This window comes from Cyprinus carpio, chromosome B2 (assembly GCF_018340385.1).
Source record: "Cyprinus carpio isolate SPL01 chromosome B2, ASM1834038v1, whole genome shotgun sequence".
NCBI classification, from domain to species: Eukaryota; Metazoa; Chordata; class Actinopteri; order Cypriniformes; family Cyprinidae; genus Cyprinus; species Cyprinus carpio.
Window position 1 is genome coordinate 9,193,778 of NC_056598.1, and position 17,720 is coordinate 9,211,497.

Sequence of the window (17,720 nt, forward strand, 5' to 3'; positions counted from 1 at the left end):
AGGCCCGCATAATGAGCTGCATAATGTGCCATTCAGTCAGGTGTGTGACTGAGAGGGAAGCGTTACAAGATAGATTGTGAAGAAAAAATAAATGTGTATATTTTTATGTTTGTAGTTTATTTAGAATATATTTACTTATCCCACAAAATAACTTGAGATTCACTTGCGAGTGCAGTTAAACAGTTTATTAGGGACAATCAAAGCTGACTTTCAAAGCTAAATTTTTGGCATCATTACTCCAGTCACACAATCCTTCAGAAATCATTCTAATATTCTGATTTGCTAGTCAAAAAACATTTATTATTATTATTATATTATTAATTAAAAACTTAAGTTGCATTCTCGCTGCTTTGTTTGGTGTGGTATGGGCGTTTACACACTGCATGCTTCACGTGGACTATTGTAATATCAATAGCGCACTCAGCGCGTGGGCGTGGTCACATTAGATATAATGAAGGGAGACTTGAAAGACTGGATATCGCATTGTTTTCATATGGATTACTTTATCACAGAATATTTGTTTTCAATAAAACTTGCTTAGTTTAAAAGACATGTCAGACATGTCAAGCTTTCTATCAATATATCTGTCATGTTTCTTTGTTGTGTATTTGCTGAGTTACAGTTCATTTTAATGATACATTTCTAAATGAAGATCACACAAACCAAGGCGGCAGACAGCGTACCCTGTTTGTTTTCTTTATTTTGTAAATGGACAAAGATTTGTTGTTATTATGTGTGTATACAAATAAAAGTAGACCCTTTACAGATTCAATTGATGTATTGCTCTTATCTGTACAATCAAATCTAAAGGTGTAATTTAAGTTCTTTTTGGGGTTATCAGGAGAAAATGCCACAAAATGTGTATCCATGTTTGTCAACCTCAGAGGGTTAAGTGGGCCCAAACCCCTACAGGATATTTCACGCCCTAAGGGCCATAAGCCAAAGCAATTGTGTTGATGATCCAGTGTGAAAGCCTTTGCTTGGACACAGGCAGGCCTTTTGTGCATCCTCCAAAGTATACAACTAGCTGCTCTGAGACCCTGAACTGTCTAGAGTGCTCTGTATAATTGCGCACCGCACGTACAGGGCACAGCAAAAGTGTATTAAGCGGCTCCAGCCCAGCCAATGTTTCAGGATCGAAAGCAGATAATGTTATAACCTGTGCTTTAAATGGAGTCGAAAGCACTTTAGGCACATAACCCTTCCAAGGTTTTAAGGCTGCAATCACCTGGCCCGAACGCAATACATGAGTCAACAATTGACAGTGCCTGTAGGTCCCCAGCTCGCTTAACAGAGGCCAGCGCGAGCAGCAGCTCTGTCCGGAGAGAGAGCGCGCACGCAATCTCACTGATTGTATGGACTCAAATGAGCCTTTTTTTTTGCTCTTGAAGGAAGGCAAGAATTATTGGTATTGGGTAGTTGAAGGGGTCTTCGCCCCGCAACCCGTATCAGTTTGTGAAAACTCTTTATTTATGTGTGTAAAGACTAGTGGAAGGAGCCCTAGCCTCAGAGATAGAGTTCAACACATGCTGAGGAAGTGCATCTGTTACAGGCAAGTTCCGTCGAGCAGCCAGATATGAAGGCTCCATGACTCTGGATTTGGATGCTATATCGTTAACTGTGCTTGGGAGAGGAGGTCTCTCTTAAGTGAGGTAGTCCACGTTGGGGGGGGGGGGGGGGGGGGGGGGGGGGGGGGGGGGGGCACTTCAGTGCCACTAACAGAACAGATTTCCTTTCCTCTCTGATTTGGCTAAACACGCGAGGCAGAAGTTTCACTTGAGGAAAAGCCTACTTGTGTACTTTCGGCCAGCTATGAGCTAGTGCATCCACTCCCAGTGGAGAGTGGGTCAGTGAATGAAACGGCGGGCAGTGAGTGTTCTCTGCTGATGCGAAGAGATCCACCTCCGCCCTGCCAAATACATATTGACACATATTGACTTTAAAAGGGTGTAATCTGCACTCCCTGTGGATTACCCCGCCCCACGACAGTAAGTCCGTGCCGTAATTCAGGCATCTGAGGACATGTACTGCCCTGATGGAGAGGAGGTGTAGATCTGCCCACAGAAGAAGTTCTTTTGCCAGCCACAGCAGCGGCCGCGAGCTTACGCCCCCTTGGTGATTTATAGATGCTACTATTGTCATGCTGTCCGTCCTGATGAGAACGTGATGGTGGAGAATGTCTGGGAGAAAGTCTGTGCTCGATGCATCTGTTGTAACAGTCTTTCTCCTGATCACTTGGCCAATAAGAACACCCTGGCAATACAGAGTCATATTGCGCCAAGGGGTCAGTGCATCCCAGCAGTCGAGCGTCACTTTGATATGCAAGGTGCCCATGCGCTATGCGCTCTGTGGCACCCAGCCCTTTAGCCAGAGCTGAAGCGGTCACATATGGCCGAGCATCCTCTGAAAGCATTTCAGCGGGGGAGAGTGCCCTAACTTTAAGACTGCAAGAGGGCTGATCAGTTTTTGTGAGCACTCTTCCGACAGAAATGCTCGCATATTGATTGAATTCAGCTCCACTCCTAAAAGGGAGACGTTCTGGCTCGGTACCAGCATGCTCTTTTGCAAATTCACATTCAGCCCTAAAAGCTCTGAAGATGAGCCAGGACTCTGAGCTTGTCGCCGAGCAGCACACTTTCTGATTGGGCTAAGACTAGCCAATCGTCGAGATAGTTCAGGATGTGCATTCCGCTCTGCTTCAGAGGACAGAGAGCGGCATCCATGCATTTTGTAAACGTACGAGGGGCCAGGGATAAACCAGAGGGTAGGACTGTGAATTGGTACGCTATCCCCTCGAATGCAAATCTCCGGAAATGCCTGTGGCGAGGGGCTACCTGAATGTGAAAATAAGCATAAGTTTTAAATCCACAGAGATAAACCAATCTCTCAGTTTGATGTGTGAGAGGATTTGTCTCAGCGTTATTATTTTGAATGTGCTTGTGAATCAACGCTTGTGAATCAACGCTCTCAGGGCCAAGATTGGGTGGAGTCCACTGTCTTTCTTTGGTACCAGAAAATAGTGACTGTAGAAGCCGCTCTCATGGTCTGCTAGGGGCACTGTCTCTACAGCGCGTTTTGCAAAGAGGTTGTATATTTCCTCTTGCAGAACTGAGGCATTCTGCTCCCGTACAGTGGACAAAAACACACCGTCGAAACGGGCCGGCCTGCGGAAGAACTGAAACATGTAGCCATTCTTTATTGATTTCATAACCCACTCTCAGTTGGGGGGTGGGGAGTTTAATACCACACGGTGTGAGAGTGAGTGCCGGCGCGCTTTGGCAGGAAGCGGCTAATAGCCTTCGACTGTTTCTGCCGCTGCTCCGAAGAGACCTGATGGATTCACGGGAGCGTCCAGAAGGGCTGATTTTTCCGTGTCCTTTAACTCGGTCACAGTTAGCCACAGGTGACGATCTAGCGCCACAAGATTCCCCATGTTGCGGCCAATTGTTCGAGCTGTCACTTTCGTCTCTCTGAGGGCCAGATCCGTGGCACGTCTGAGCTCTTTGAACACTTCAGGGTCCGGCACATCCTCATTTAGAGACTTGGGCAGCTTGGCCTGATACACCTGGAGTATTGTGTAGCGCTTACTCTCTGGCTATTAACCTAATGAAATCTATGGACCAGCGTTTCAGAAGAAACAGATTCGCTGCTGAGAAAGATGCCACAACAACAGTGAATACTCTTTTGAACACACACTGTATTTTCAGGTGAATGACAACAGGTGAATTACATTGGTTGATAACAAATAAAATGAAATGAAATAAAATGTGTTTCCTTTTCAACCAGAATGTAAGATCTCAACACTTTAGGTCTCAATTTTTTTCTTTGGGTTTCAACAGGGTAAATCCTAAATAAACAACATACAACCCAATTGCACAACAAATGTTTCTTTTTTTTTTTACGATGAAATCCAATCAGAATTGCAGTCCTTGTGAAAGAGTGCTTTGAAAAGTTTTTAGAAAAAAAATAAAAATAAAAAAATAAATAATTGTCCTGTTGGTAATGAAAAAGGTCTCCATCCGGAAAAAAAATAAAAGATGAGGAAAGTTAGTCCTTTTCCTACCATTCGCAGTTCAATCAGTGCGAATACTTCTTCAACAGAAAGATCCAAGAACAAACTCAAGGGAGGCTCGCCAGTCCAAACCCTCCTCAGAACCACTGGAAGGCCAGGACAGATCCAGTATACACAGCGAATTTGGAAAAGACAGAACAACAGAAGAAAAAAAAAAAAAACCTGACCTTGAACAGTCAAGGTCACAGAAATATCATTAATATCTTCATTGTAACATACAATAAACAATTTTTTACTGACAGTAGAGTTACTCCTCATAACCTGAACATTTGCAAATACATTTTTCAATAAAGAATATTTCTTTTACATAGGCAATGTTTGTGACTCTCTCTCAACATAATACACTGATTCATATATTGACCACTTCTCCATCAGTTTAGCTGTTATTAACCCTATACAGCATTAAACATTTTCTTTAATACATATAAATCACACTCACAGATTTAATTTCTCTTGCTTTTCATCTTATACAACCGTAACAGTTTGATTTGTAACAGTTACAAAGCAATTTGACTTACCAAGGAGATCGTTTAACTCAGAAAATTCCAGAATGGTGCAGGCACAGCACGCCCCATTACAATCGCTCCCTTTACCCTTTTTTAAATCAAAAATTAACTTCATAAATACTTTAGCAATACTCTAATGCTATTTAAGTATATGTATATCAGCATACACTTTTATATAAAACAGATGAGTGTTCGTTTCACTCTCATAACGATACCAACGTCACTTATACGTAATAGGAAATAAAATGCGTCTTTTCACTCACATCAATCCATCGACCAAACTCATCTATAAGGCTATTTTCTATATTTCTGTTTCCCGGAGCATCGAGACACAGAGCTCATCAGGCATCAGTGCACGCCAGAGAGAGTTGCCACTTAACTTCACGCATATACCTCGTGCAAAACCCGGAAATCAATTCTTCCGCAGCGCCAGATCCTGCGTTCGTATTGGCTCGTCTCAAGTTCAAAACTCATCACCATTGGTCATAGTATTACCCAAATGAAAATATACGTTTGTATATTTGTATATGAAAGTAATATTTTTCTTTTATAAAATTACTAATTTTGAATACTTTTTAATAACTCTCCCATTATTATATTGTTATATTAATAACAATATTTTTTCTGTTACTCCACTGGTAACCTTGGTTACAATTGCCATCATGTGCAGTGTTGAAGCTGCTTTGCCCGCTGCTTTGAAAGCCTTGTCGGCGAAGTTTGCAGTGGCGCGGCAAGGTTTAGAGGGGAGAGACGCTGGTAAAATGTTACACATTGCTCTTTGTATAGTTGTAAAATACATTAATGAAAACAAGTAAATAGAAAACAGTTTTAGAATTCAGTTACTGCGCGCTCTTGGAGAGAGTTTCATTGTCTTGACTGTCGTAACTGAATGTGACAGTTTGAATGCTAAATGAAGGATGACAGACAGCTGCATCAGAGAGAAGAGTTTATGTGAACTTGAATTTAATGGCTTAAATATTTATCTGTACCTCACATTAAACTATGGAACAGCTTCAGAACACTTGGACTTTGACTTGGTGCTTTGTACTGTTTTTGTGCTTTTGTGGGGCTTAAAGGGGTCATATGATGCAATTTCATGTTTTCCTTTCTCTTGGTGCATAAAGAAGATCTGTAAAGTTGCAAAGACTAAAGTCTCAAACCCAAAGAGATATTCTTTATAAAAGTTAACCACAACCCCCTAAAATGGCACGTTCAAACACACCACCACATGTCTACATCATGATGTGGGAAGATTTGCATAATACCGCCCAAATGTTCACATAAAGAAAGAAGGCGTAACTTTGATTCTCGCTGTTGCCGCCGGCACAATGTTGTGGAGACGCTGTTTCATTGTGAAAGTGAAACTGCTTTGTTTGGCCTTCCAAAAGAGGACACAACTAGAAATCAGTGGTTAAGTTGTATTTACAACACTGTTCCAGAACAGTTCAACTCAAATATTTAGTGTACAGCACATTTTATGGGGGACTGTTTCCTGATCCTGGGAGAGAAGACTACAATTCCAGCTGTTATGACACACAGACTGTAAGCAAATTTACATATGTAAAGGATTTGCCACTGATAATTCAAACATGAGTTTTGAGCAGTGTAGAGCAGCGATTCTCAATTCCAGTCCTCGCACCCACTGCTCTGCACATTTGGTATGTTTCTCTTATTGCTTCAGACATTTGTTCTATTTGAACGTAAGTGTCCTGCGAAGTGGACATCACAGGATTGTTCTAAGGGGTGTAACATTTCCATCACATGCTTGAGGTATTCGGCCAATCATAAAGCACTTTATAAACCTCAAATCAGAGCACACCTCAATTTTCAGAACTGTGAGCTTTGTAAAAAAACTACGTGTTTCAGAAAGGCGGGGCATAGAGGAGAAACAATAATGTACAGTATGTGGAAAATAATGTGTTTTTTTTAACCTTAAACTGCATAAACACATTTCATTACACCAAATACACCAAATAATGTTCTTTTTAGCAGCATCATATGACCCCTTTAACAATAATAAATAATAGTATAGGAACAATATCGTTTATGGATCGGTCTCGTCTGACCGATACCCGATTCGGCAGAAAATGCCAGTATCGGAGCCGATACCGATATCAGATCGATGCATCCCTACTCCAGCCTATCCTCACTCATGAACAAGACCCCAAGGTACTTGAACTACTCTATTTGGGGTAGTAACTCACTCCCTGCCCGGAATGGACAATGCAGTAAGGAAATACTCCGTCTAGGATTCCCACCCAGGTGAAAAAGTGAACTTCCATAATGTAGTTAAAGTGCTCTATTTTCACTCATTAATTTTGTACTTAATATACTAAACATTATTCTTTAGTGCTTCTGAAGATAAACTCAAGATTATTTAAAGTGTACTCAATTCTTCAATTTGAGGATTCTTATGTCTGTGTGTCATGTTAATCAGACTAATCACCTTATAGGCTACTTCATTTACTCTATTTTCTAATTCACTAGCTCTCAAATGCACCCGTTGTAGAATCGCTGCTGTCTCTCTATGAATTAATGGATTATTCATGCCAGACAATGCGGAGTGAAAAATAGCAGTGGATGCTCAGACCTGGGATTTTACTAGTGCTATAGGCTACATACTATGTGATAGAGGCGAGCAAATATAACCTGTAACTGTTCTCTTTTTTTTTTCCTTTTAGCTTCTCCCAACCGCCTTTATCTTCACTTCTTTTGCTTACCATCACAAGCCCATTCTCCTTCGCATCAGTTTCGGTTTCTTAAAAGCAACAATAGATTGCATTAGTGCCCCCCTTTGTCGGCGGTCAACATCACTTAATCTGACACTTTTTCTTTGATGATGAACCAGCCAGGCCGACGGCCAACAGATGGACTGCCGTTCTGGACTTTTCCAGAAAGTCCAGATGGCCAGTTCGCCCCTGCCTATAATATTGGCAAAAAAGACTTGGCAAACAATCCATTGCATATTTTTTTGTTTGCATTCTGGAGAGTATCAATCATTTCTATTTTCAATGTGTTTTTACAGCGCTGAACAATGTAGCCAGTCACAGACAAAGCTGTTGATTTTTTTTAACACAATGTCGAATCAGAGGTGTTTAAGTTAGAATCCACTTTGAAATGCTGCAGTTTTGTTTAGTGCTGAGTTCTGTGTGCTTGCGAATTCTCTCATTAGAACAAAGTGTTTGTAAATAAGAGACTTATTTTGTAGTTTAGAACTTCATTGATTATAATGGAACTTCTTGATATAGCAGTTTAACTTAAGTGAGAGACAGCTTTTCAGTTATTATAAAGGGTACTCTTTGCACACTTACATAGGTAGCTATATAATACATTTAAAATTTGAATAAAATGATTTTACATGCTACCAATAGGACCAACATCTGCTTACACACTGCAAAGTTTCAGAAGTGACATCTGCACATACATGCGAGATTCACTCTCTAAATCAAAATGGATGGGACAAAAATATGTTAAACTAAGGCTAGAACACCCTCATTAATTTCAGAAACACCCACAGTGTTTTGATTCTGGAATGGGGCTTGTCAGTAAATGTAATATGTAAATATGTAATATGTAAAAATAATAAAATGATTATAAGTTTAGTTGTAAATTATTGAATTAGTTGTAAATAAAGTCAGTTTAATTATTAACACAAATGTAAGAATAATTGAGTTAAGTATTGCTTGCTCATGTGACAACTGTCTAAATGTCTCACAATATTATTCATTAAGATAAAAGAACACATAGTTGGTGTGTTAGAGCCCCATACCTGAATTTTCTTAGGGCCTCCAAATCACTAAGTCTGACCCTGATTAACAACCTGGATATTTTAAGTCTAAACTATGTTCTCATCTAAAAAACTCTTAAAATGACATTCTATGACACAAAAATATTAGTAGGCTATTTGTAAAACTGTAGTGGGTTTGGTCCTCTGCCATGATACTTACTTTGAGAAATGCTGCAAGTGGAGTGATACAAATGGTTTAACAGTTCCAGTGGCAATACTGGTAGAATATCTCATGGCTGGAAGATCTCTTAGTAGGGTGGCCATATGTGCCATTCATATGGGACATGTCCTGGTCAGGATTTTTATATTGCATAAAACATCCAAAGTAGTTTGACCAATAACATGCAGGTATTGTATATAATCGACCAATCGTGGCACATGAGAAGGTGAGATCTACAGAGAACGATCAAAGCGCATGTGTTTGTTTGTTCGTTTGACTTGAAATGTAGCTGCACATCAATCATTGAATGACACCAAAGTACCGTGAGACTCGAGAGCGATTTGAAAGCATAAGGAGAAATCCTGGCAAGGATGTGTCCCTTAAAAATAGCCCGTGTGGTCACCCTACCTCTTAGCCAATCAGACTTGAGTATCAGAAAGAACTGTTGTATTTTTTTTTTTATAGTCAACAGTGCCAGGGGATCTAAACTTGCTATGGAATCACAAAATAACTTGAGATGTATGATATTCCATCATGTAAGCAAATCAACAGCGTTTACAAGGTGTTTGGTTTCATTTCTTTGACATGTTCAATATGTAGCCTGAGCGTAGCCATGATTTAGCTTGTAGTCAGAGTGGCTATCTGTAGCCCTCTTATAGTCAAACCTGATTCACTGTAGTTTTGGACCAGACAGCGCATGAGATTGTTGATATCCCATCATGTTCGCAGTGTCAATAATATCTACAAAGATATGCTCTACATGTAGCCATGATTTAATTAGCCTCTTAATTGGACGGGCTAGGTGTAGTCTGCTTTAAGCTCACCTGGCGAAATTGAGGCAATCTGTGGTCTAATTTTAACGGCTTGGCGATAGCCTTATACCAGTAACCAGACCAGCAATGAGCTTGGTCAAAATAGCCTTAAAATTGTTTACATGCAATTTTCGCCCCTGCAGCTTCTTATCAAATGCAAGTAAACTTTTGAAACATTTAAATTAGCATTATTTTATATTTTTACAGCATTATTAAATATAGTAGAATTTTTTTTTTTTATAACTCATCCATTTAAATTAACTCAAGCCTTAAAGTTCTGCATAATTAAGGGCGCGGCCACTTGAGTGACAGGTGGATTGCCGCTGCTGTCACTGCCATCGAGCTAAGTGGGCATGGTTTCAGCAAACAGCTCCTGCCTTTTTGCCCATTTTCAATTATCTGGGAGTGACGCGCGGTGACACGCAGCCAAGATTGCGACGGCGGGCTCCGCCTACTTTTGGCTTCAAAAACGCTCTTTGGAAACCTATGGGTGATGTCACGGACACTATGTCCATGTTTTTATACAGTCTATGTTCAGCACGCATGTGTTCAGATGATTAATTGCAAAATTTAATAGAGTAAAAGTTTTATCATTTGTACGTGTTTACAAACTCAATTGATTGTAAAACAGCGCAAGAAGAGGCAAAAGATATATTAATTTATACAATGAACACACTCAGAAGAATTGGAGAAACTGAGGAGTAGTTTCTACATCTGGAAAAGCGGTTTGAAATTGAGACGATCCGGGCAGCAATGATTAAAAAAAAAAAAAACCTCTCCAAACCAACATTTCCTAACTAAAACTCTCATCTTTGACAAATTCCATCATTTATTTTAATTATTATATTGAATTTATGACTGAACAATGGCTTGTTAGATACAGAGAGAGCATGAGCTAATTGAACAGAATATCTGTCACTGTACAGGTAACGTTACAATAAGATTTATTTTGAAACTTCCAAATTAATAGTAAAGCTTAATAATACAAATGATTTAAAATAGCAATATAAAATTATCAATTATAAAAAGTTTGCAGCAGTATTAAAATAGTGCAAATAGCTCAAATGTGCAATGCAGTATTAAAGCTACTCTTGACTAGTCAACCGAAACAATACAAACAGAAAACATAATGTAATAAAACGATAGGGGTGAATTTATTATTTCATGTACATTTGAGGTCAGTGTGTGTATTGGGCTACTTTTTAGTTACAGCAGCTATCACTGTGTTGTTATGAAGTCAGTTGTGCCAGAGAATTTTGGAGGCAGAGACAGATTGTGGGGGGCACTATAGGGAAAAACTTAAACTGCTGGAATAAAGAGTTTTAAACGGTTAGTGATGGAAAACTTGCAGGTCAGTGGGCATCAATGTTTAAGGTTGGTAAACACTTGTACACGTACGCATATAATATTACCCCCCTGACATTGGCATGTGTTATTCAGGTGTCAAAGTTGTGCAGAACTGAAAGAAGAAACCTCAAAGACAGTGGCAGAAGGTTACAGGTAAAGCCTACAAAACATGCAACATTAATCAAACATTGTGGTGTCAATACTCAATAAGTTACAATGCAAATCAGAAATTTAACAAATAATTCCTTTACTGGTCATTTTGAATTGTCAAACTTTGTCCGCAATTAACCACCTCAATCTGTATTATATTTTAGGGTTTTGAAAAAGATCCTCTCATGTCTAAATTCAACATAAAGGAGGTTGATCCGCTGTGGAAAGAGGCATTTGAAAATTAGAGGTATGTGTATTAAACACACAACATTTATCAGAGAGCTTCTCTCTTTTTTTAACACACACTGAATGTTGATACACTTTATATATAGTTTTTGTTTTTAGTAGGCACCCAAGCAAAAGAGAATGACTCCCTGTCACAATTAGTGTAATTAAAGTAAAAAATTATGTCAAAAAGCTTTGCTTGTGCTTTTTTTTTTTTTTTCTTCTTCTTCTTCTTATTTGGCAGATGCTGTGATGACAAGCTTCCTGGCTGCAACAGAGTTGTACTTGCGGAATACAGTTGGGAAGCATTTTAAACAAGAAATAAAAACCAATAATTAATAATTTCCTTTAAGTTCACTGTTGGTTGTTTTATTTGTTAAAATAAGTAAACCAACCAAAGGTTAATCTTTTTTTTTTATTTTTATTTTTAATTTTTTTTTATGTTGTCATTTATCCTAATGCTTTAATGTTCAGTGTGACAACATGCTCTTGATTTGTATTAGATTTTTTTATTTTAAATATTTTATTTAAAATATTTAATGTTTTAATTTTTATAATTTTAAGTTGTTAAAAATTCCAAATTTTCTAATCATAATATTTATATTTAAATGTATTGTTTTTATAAAATTTTATTTTGTCATTAATTGTCTTTTGTATTTTTAGCATTTTGTATTGTCTTATGTTATCCAAATTGTTAAATGCTATTTTTCTTAATAAAAGCTGTATATTTAATTTGGATGGATTGCAATTTTGTTGTCTATTAGATGTACATACAGTATGGAGGCATTCATTAGCTGTCTATTTGATGACTAGTCTATTCTTGGGCTATGGTTTGACGTCTATTAAATTTTCACTGACGGCCCAAATTCAGCCTTGTTTTAGCCTAGACCCATATTCACTGTCTATTAGACGTATATATGTAGTCGTTTAATAGCGGTCTAAATGACGACTAGTCTATTCTTGGGCTATGATTAGACGTCTATAAAATTTTCACTGACAGCCCAAATTTAGCCTTGTTTTAGCCTAGACGTCTGGGCTGTGTTTAGACGGCTAATAGACGTCTTTTAAACGCAAAATTGTTGGGGGGTAACACTAAATTGGGATTCTCTTTATATTATAATACAACACTACTTTGCAAAATCAAGAAATAAGATGGATTCTGAAGCATGTGAAAAGAGAATAAATAACGAATAGCCAACAGCAGGTGATGTAGGCTAATACGGATTCAAATAAACAACAAAGATGACATTGTATTAAATCAGAAATCGTTCCTCTGTTAGCGGTCATGTTATAAAAATTTTGCAATAGAAAAAATAAACCACATAAATCTGCTTGCTATTTGTGTACGCAGAATAATAATAATAATAATAATAATAATAATAAATTATAATAAAATAAATAAACATATAAAAGGTTACGCGCTTGACCGACACCTTTCACATACCTATACAAAACTGCTTTACATCCTCCACGTCAAATAATCCAATCCACAGAGCCAAGAATAATCCGAGTGAAAGCTGATAATATTGCTTTTATAATGAAGACGTCAGTTTTCTTTCATATGCAGATATGTGAGCTGACTAAAATTAACTCAAATGTCTGGCTAGACATTTAATAGCTATAACCCAATAATAGTACAATGCAATTCACCGTCCATGCGGTGGACGACAACATAGCTAGTTAATATAAATCAATGAGCTGAAAGATTTAAATGTTTAATTATTATTTATGCAACATAGCCTATGTAAACACTATGTAAACACGAAATACTTGACACGTCGGTTCAGCGGTAGCTGTTAGTGTTTGACTTCTGATGACCAGGCTACATCTTATCCTATTTTGTTAACCATTTGAGAACGCTTTTTTTTTTTTTTTTTTTTTTTTTTATCATTCAGCTTGTTTTTAATGTAAACATCATAATTACCCTCCTGACCTGAAGACAAATTTTAAACAACATTCATTTATTGTGAAACAACAATATTTGGAAATAGCGATGTAAAATTAGCTAGAAAGTGTAACATAAGATTAAATAAATAAATAAATAAATAATAATGAAAAGGTATTAGTCTATAGAAAGTACACAAACCAAATAATTCAACCAGTAATATCAACATAAACCATTAAAAATTAATGGTTTAGTTACATAATAGTAATAATAGGCCTAATAATAATAAATATAATAATAATAAACAAACGACAATGATAATAGCAATTAATTTATAGGCATTAAGTGATCTGCCCTCTCCCCTAACGAAACACAGTGAAATATTTGTACAAATTATTTTATTTTATCTCAAAATGTTTAATTTAATCATAAATCGCCATCTGGTCATGTATATTTTCAAACCTAGATGTATTTGTTGTGGGACTGTTCATGTGGGCTACAAACTGTCAAACCCGCGTAATAATACGATGATGCAAATTACTTGATTATTTGCAACAAATCAGGTATCAGGTATCACTGCTTTTTAATGTGACAGGCAGATTTCAGAAGACTAAAATGTGAAAATTTTATCTTAATGGTAGCCTACTGCGATGAAAAAAAAAAAAAAAAACAATTCTGATGTGCAGTCAGGCTTAAACCAATGCATGAAAGAGACCTGCTGTAGCCTATTATTTGCTATACGTAAAAGTAGTTAGTTAAAAGGTCGTTTCCAAAACGTATTTGACAAAATTGTTGCATTCTCGATTCAACAAATATTATGCTGTTTATAGTTTGTTTACAAGTCTTTTTCATGCAACTCACTCCTCAAATAATAGGCGTGTGTAAATGTGATAGGGAGGTGCGGCCAGAGTACCGAGAACATGAGCGAAAAGTTCCACCCTCACTAAGGAAAACAAAAGTTTGAGTTAAAACATGGTCACGGCGTGCATTCAGCTGCAGCACCCATATGGATTAGCCTAATTCTCGCTGTACAAAAGATGAGAGTGGATACTACATACTGGGCAATGTACTGGAAAAATGAACAAACCACATCGAAGGAAAATCCAAGCGAGAACACTGTAAGTGCCACATGAATTGCTTATACTTTTGAAATGTCTTATTATGCATTTTTTGTATTATTATTAATTCCTGTCATTTTAATTTATTGTTTTATTAAGGAATCATTATGTGATATTTTGGAAGATTTTCGTTAATAAAAATTGCAAAAATATATTAAACTTAAAGAACAAAGGCTGCAGGCAAACGGTGCTTTTTTTTCCATCATTCACTTAACTATGAGCCCATTTATTCCTCTTTATCAAAGAGAATTGAAACAGCCTTCACTTCTGAATTACGGTACCATCATCAGCTGCGCCTCAGGCAACGCCTGTGTGCAATTAATATAAATTAAGTAATCTGGGGATTTGTTTTCTTTGTCACGGCGGCAGTTGTTGTTGGTTTTTTTTTTTTAAAGAGAGATTGGAAATACTTTAAAAGGGTTAAGAAAGAAAGATAATCAGTTTGGAAAGCAACATGTAAGGGTAAACAAGCCCTTGAAGGCGCCAAAAAAAAAAAAAAAAAAGGTTAATATCTAGGGTACATGAGGAGTTTCAGCGCATGAAATGAAGAGGATGATGCTTTGCGTTAAGATTCGCCCGTGTTTCTGCACCTCTCCTTGCTCGCTTGTAGAGGTTGTCATGGTAAAAAGGCAAGTGGCCGTTAATGGGTCGTTTGGCCTTAGAGGTTAAAAGCCGACAGCGCTAGCGGGCAGGCTATAAAGTGTGTTTGAACTGCTCTCGTTATGCCCGCGCCTTGTGCGGGTTCAGTCCTCTGCACACTTCACACCATACAGCTGCATCAGGTTATAAACGCAGTGGTATTAGTAATAATTATTTAAATATTTCTGGACTTGAGGACTACATATTTTTCTTTATTTTATGTAGCCTATGTGTGTATTTATTTGTTTTAGCCAAAGACTTCTGAAAGACCACAGGAAGGTCACTGACCTTATGTTCCTGAACGACGAGGCTGAATTCTCGTTCCTAAACTAGCCTACTATTTAGGGCCAGAGTTTGGTTGTAGTTTATTTAGCTACGTTTTAATATCCTCGAATTTTGATTTTTCAGGATAAAACCCAAGAGCTGTTTGAAGAGGTATCGTGTTCGTCGTCGTCTTTGTCGCCCGGCTCTTCACTTCATGCCATGACAGAGAAAGCCATCTGTACCAGCTGTGGCACTGAGATCGTCGACAAATATCTGTTGAAGGTGCGTATTAAATATTTTACTTTTATATCAAATCTTTCATACGAGTGTTGTAAAACTAAATTGTCGTTCCGCTCAGTGTTTCCCGAATCCCGACTAAATCTTATTCCTCTTTTCTTATCTACGCAAATGTTTCGTTCGAAACCGAAAAATGTTGCTTTTACACCTCAGGTGAACGACATGTGCTGGCACGTGAGATGCCTGTCGTGCAGCGTGTGCCAAACATCTTTGGGCAGGCACATCAGCTGTTATATAAAAGAAAAGGAGATATTCTGTAAATTGGACTACTTCAGGTAAAGAAGTATTTCTTTAGAATGTATACCCCCCACCCCACCCCCCAGCCCCCATTTATGAAAAAGAAATACTGATAGCTAAGTACTGTCATGCTGTAGATGGAGAACCATCAAAATGCCGATGCCTCTACGTTTTCTTATGAAGTGACTTAACATTTTGGAGTTTTCTACCGAAACTGCATACTTTCCTTCATTAAATTTTAGGAAGACAAGAGTCGACCAGTCTTTTCATTCCTTCCGTTTTTTTTTTTTTTCCCTCTTGGAGTGCTGTATCAAACAACTGCTGTTAGCCTCACTACAAAAAAAAAAAAAAAAACCCTTCCCACAAAAACTTGTTTACCTTTTTTTAAAGATAGAAGTTCTTATCAAAGACTTTTTCTTGCAGGAAGTATGGAACACGTTGTGCTCACTGTGGTAGGAACATCCATTCAAACGACTGGGTCCGCAGAGCAAAAGGAAACACCTACCACCTGGCTTGTTTTGCTTGCTTCTCTTGCAAGAGACAGCTGTCCACAGGAGAAGAGTTTGCCCTGGTAGATGAGAGGGTTCTGTGTCGTGTGCACTACGACTGCATGTTGGACAACCTGAAACGTGTCATGGAGAATGGTTAGATGTTGCAAATATGTTGTCATATTAAATGGTTATCTAGTATATCTTCTCAAATGTTTAAAATGAACACAATGTTAACTACTCCTGCATTTATTTAGCTCCTATGGAACCAGAGCTTATGTTAAATTCTGCTCTTGTTGATGGACTTTGTGGTTTGCTGTAGGAAAAGGAGTGAATGCGGAGGGAGGTGTTCCCTCAGAGCAGGAAGTAAATCAGCCTAAACCAGCCAAGAGGGCACGGACCAGTTTTACAGCTGACCAGCTACAGGTTATGAAATTCTCATCAATCAATCAATTATTTATTTATTTATTTATTTATTTATTTATTTATTTATTTATTTATTTAAATAATGTGAATTAAGTAATGCAAGCCCAGTTTGCTCAGGACAACAATCCAGATGCCCAGACTTTACAAAAGTTGGCAGAAAGAACTGGTCTAAGCCGGAGGGTTATTCAGGTATTTATCTATCTATAGAATAAATTAAATAAACCAGTTTAAAATCAATTAAGTGTGTGTATGTGTTTTTATATATATATTTATTTTATCTCTCTCTCTATCAATTTATTGTAACTTTATGCATACTACAACTATTATATATTACTATACTAGTGTACTGTCAATACTTCATCCATCTGCCGTTCAGGTTTGGTTTCAGAACTGTCGAGCTCGTCATAAGAAGCATGTTAGCCCAAATCACTCTTCAGCCGCACCAGTGTCGTCTCTGCAGTCCACTCGGCTTTCTCCTCCTCTAATAGATGAATTTCAGTACACTGCTTTTGCCCCTGTAGACACCCCTATGCTGACTGCGCTACACTCCTACATGGATGGTATGTTATGTGGAATATCACTATAGTCTATGTATGTGTGCATTATTTTATTTTTTAAATGTTTTTTTTATACTAGCTAAATCAAGTCTTAATAAAATATCACTTGTACATTTATTTTAATTTGGTGCATATGCTGAACAGCTCTTCATGACTGAAGTTTTGAAACTAGACATTAACTTTTCGTCTTTTGTAGTCCACTCTCCCTCTTCATTGGTTCTGCAACCTCTCTTGCCCCACTCAATGACACAGCTGCCCATCAGCCATGCCTAAGATGTCCACTGTTGCCACACGGTCAGAGTCCAGAGGACAGCATGAGGAAATATTGATTCTTATACTGACTATTGAACAAGACCCATGCTACTTTCTTTCATGGGCACCTACTGAAGGATATCGGTCTTGCAATGTTTAAAGTCTTAATTGTGAAAAGCCTGAAGTTTTTGTTTAATATATAAATATATTATCTATAAAGTGATGGAATAAATTTCATTTAATTTATTTCTTGTATGTGATTGAGCACTTTGTTTTAAAATGACTACCCTGGAGTTCTTAGTTTCTGGTTTAGTTGACTTCTTTTTTTTTTTTTTTTTTTTTTTTTTTTTTTTTTTTTGATGGTTCTAAATAATTGGAAGGTGACGAAAAGCCAATAAAATCAGATTTGTCTCTAGCATTGATCAAATTAAAGCTTTTGTTTTGTTTATTTAATACTGATTCTGCTTGAGAACTTTGAGTTGAATCATCAGAGATTTG

At 37.6% G+C, this 17,720-nt stretch overlaps 1 protein-coding gene and 1 long non-coding RNA gene across 5 annotated transcripts; one reads left to right on the plus strand and one right to left on the minus strand.

Annotated features, from left to right (window-relative positions):
* Positions 1–1,670: 1,670 nt before the first annotated feature.
* LOC109062852 lies at positions 1,671–5,536 on the minus strand. The gene is made up of 3 exons (XR_006154083.1): positions 4,842–5,536; positions 4,591–4,666; positions 1,671–4,239 (listed from the first exon to the last, which is right to left on the minus strand). It is a non-coding gene; the product is annotated as an uncharacterized LOC109062852 (long non-coding RNA).
* Positions 5,537–13,401: 7,865 nt separating this feature from the next.
* lhx8a (LIM homeobox 8a) lies at positions 13,402–17,468 on the plus strand. Of its 4 annotated transcripts, none has more exons than XM_042719276.1 (8): positions 13,402–14,062; positions 15,110–15,247; positions 15,416–15,537; positions 15,923–16,143; positions 16,310–16,414; positions 16,508–16,602; positions 16,790–16,973; positions 17,167–17,468. In XM_042719276.1, the coding sequence occupies exons 1-8, from the start codon at positions 13,982–13,984 to the stop codon at positions 17,241–17,243; spliced, it is 1,023 nt and encodes a 340-aa protein (XP_042575210.1). In that variant the 5' UTR covers positions 13,402–13,981; the 3' UTR covers positions 17,244–17,468. The 4 variants fall into 4 exon arrangements, with proteins under 4 accessions (XP_042575210.1, XP_042575213.1, XP_042575212.1 ...); XM_042719279.1 differs by lacking the exon at positions 13,402–14,062 and adding an exon at positions 14,444–14,691; XM_042719278.1 differs by lacking the exon at positions 13,402–14,062 and adding an exon at positions 14,700–14,844.
* The last annotated feature ends 252 nt before the right edge of the window (positions 17,469–17,720 follow it).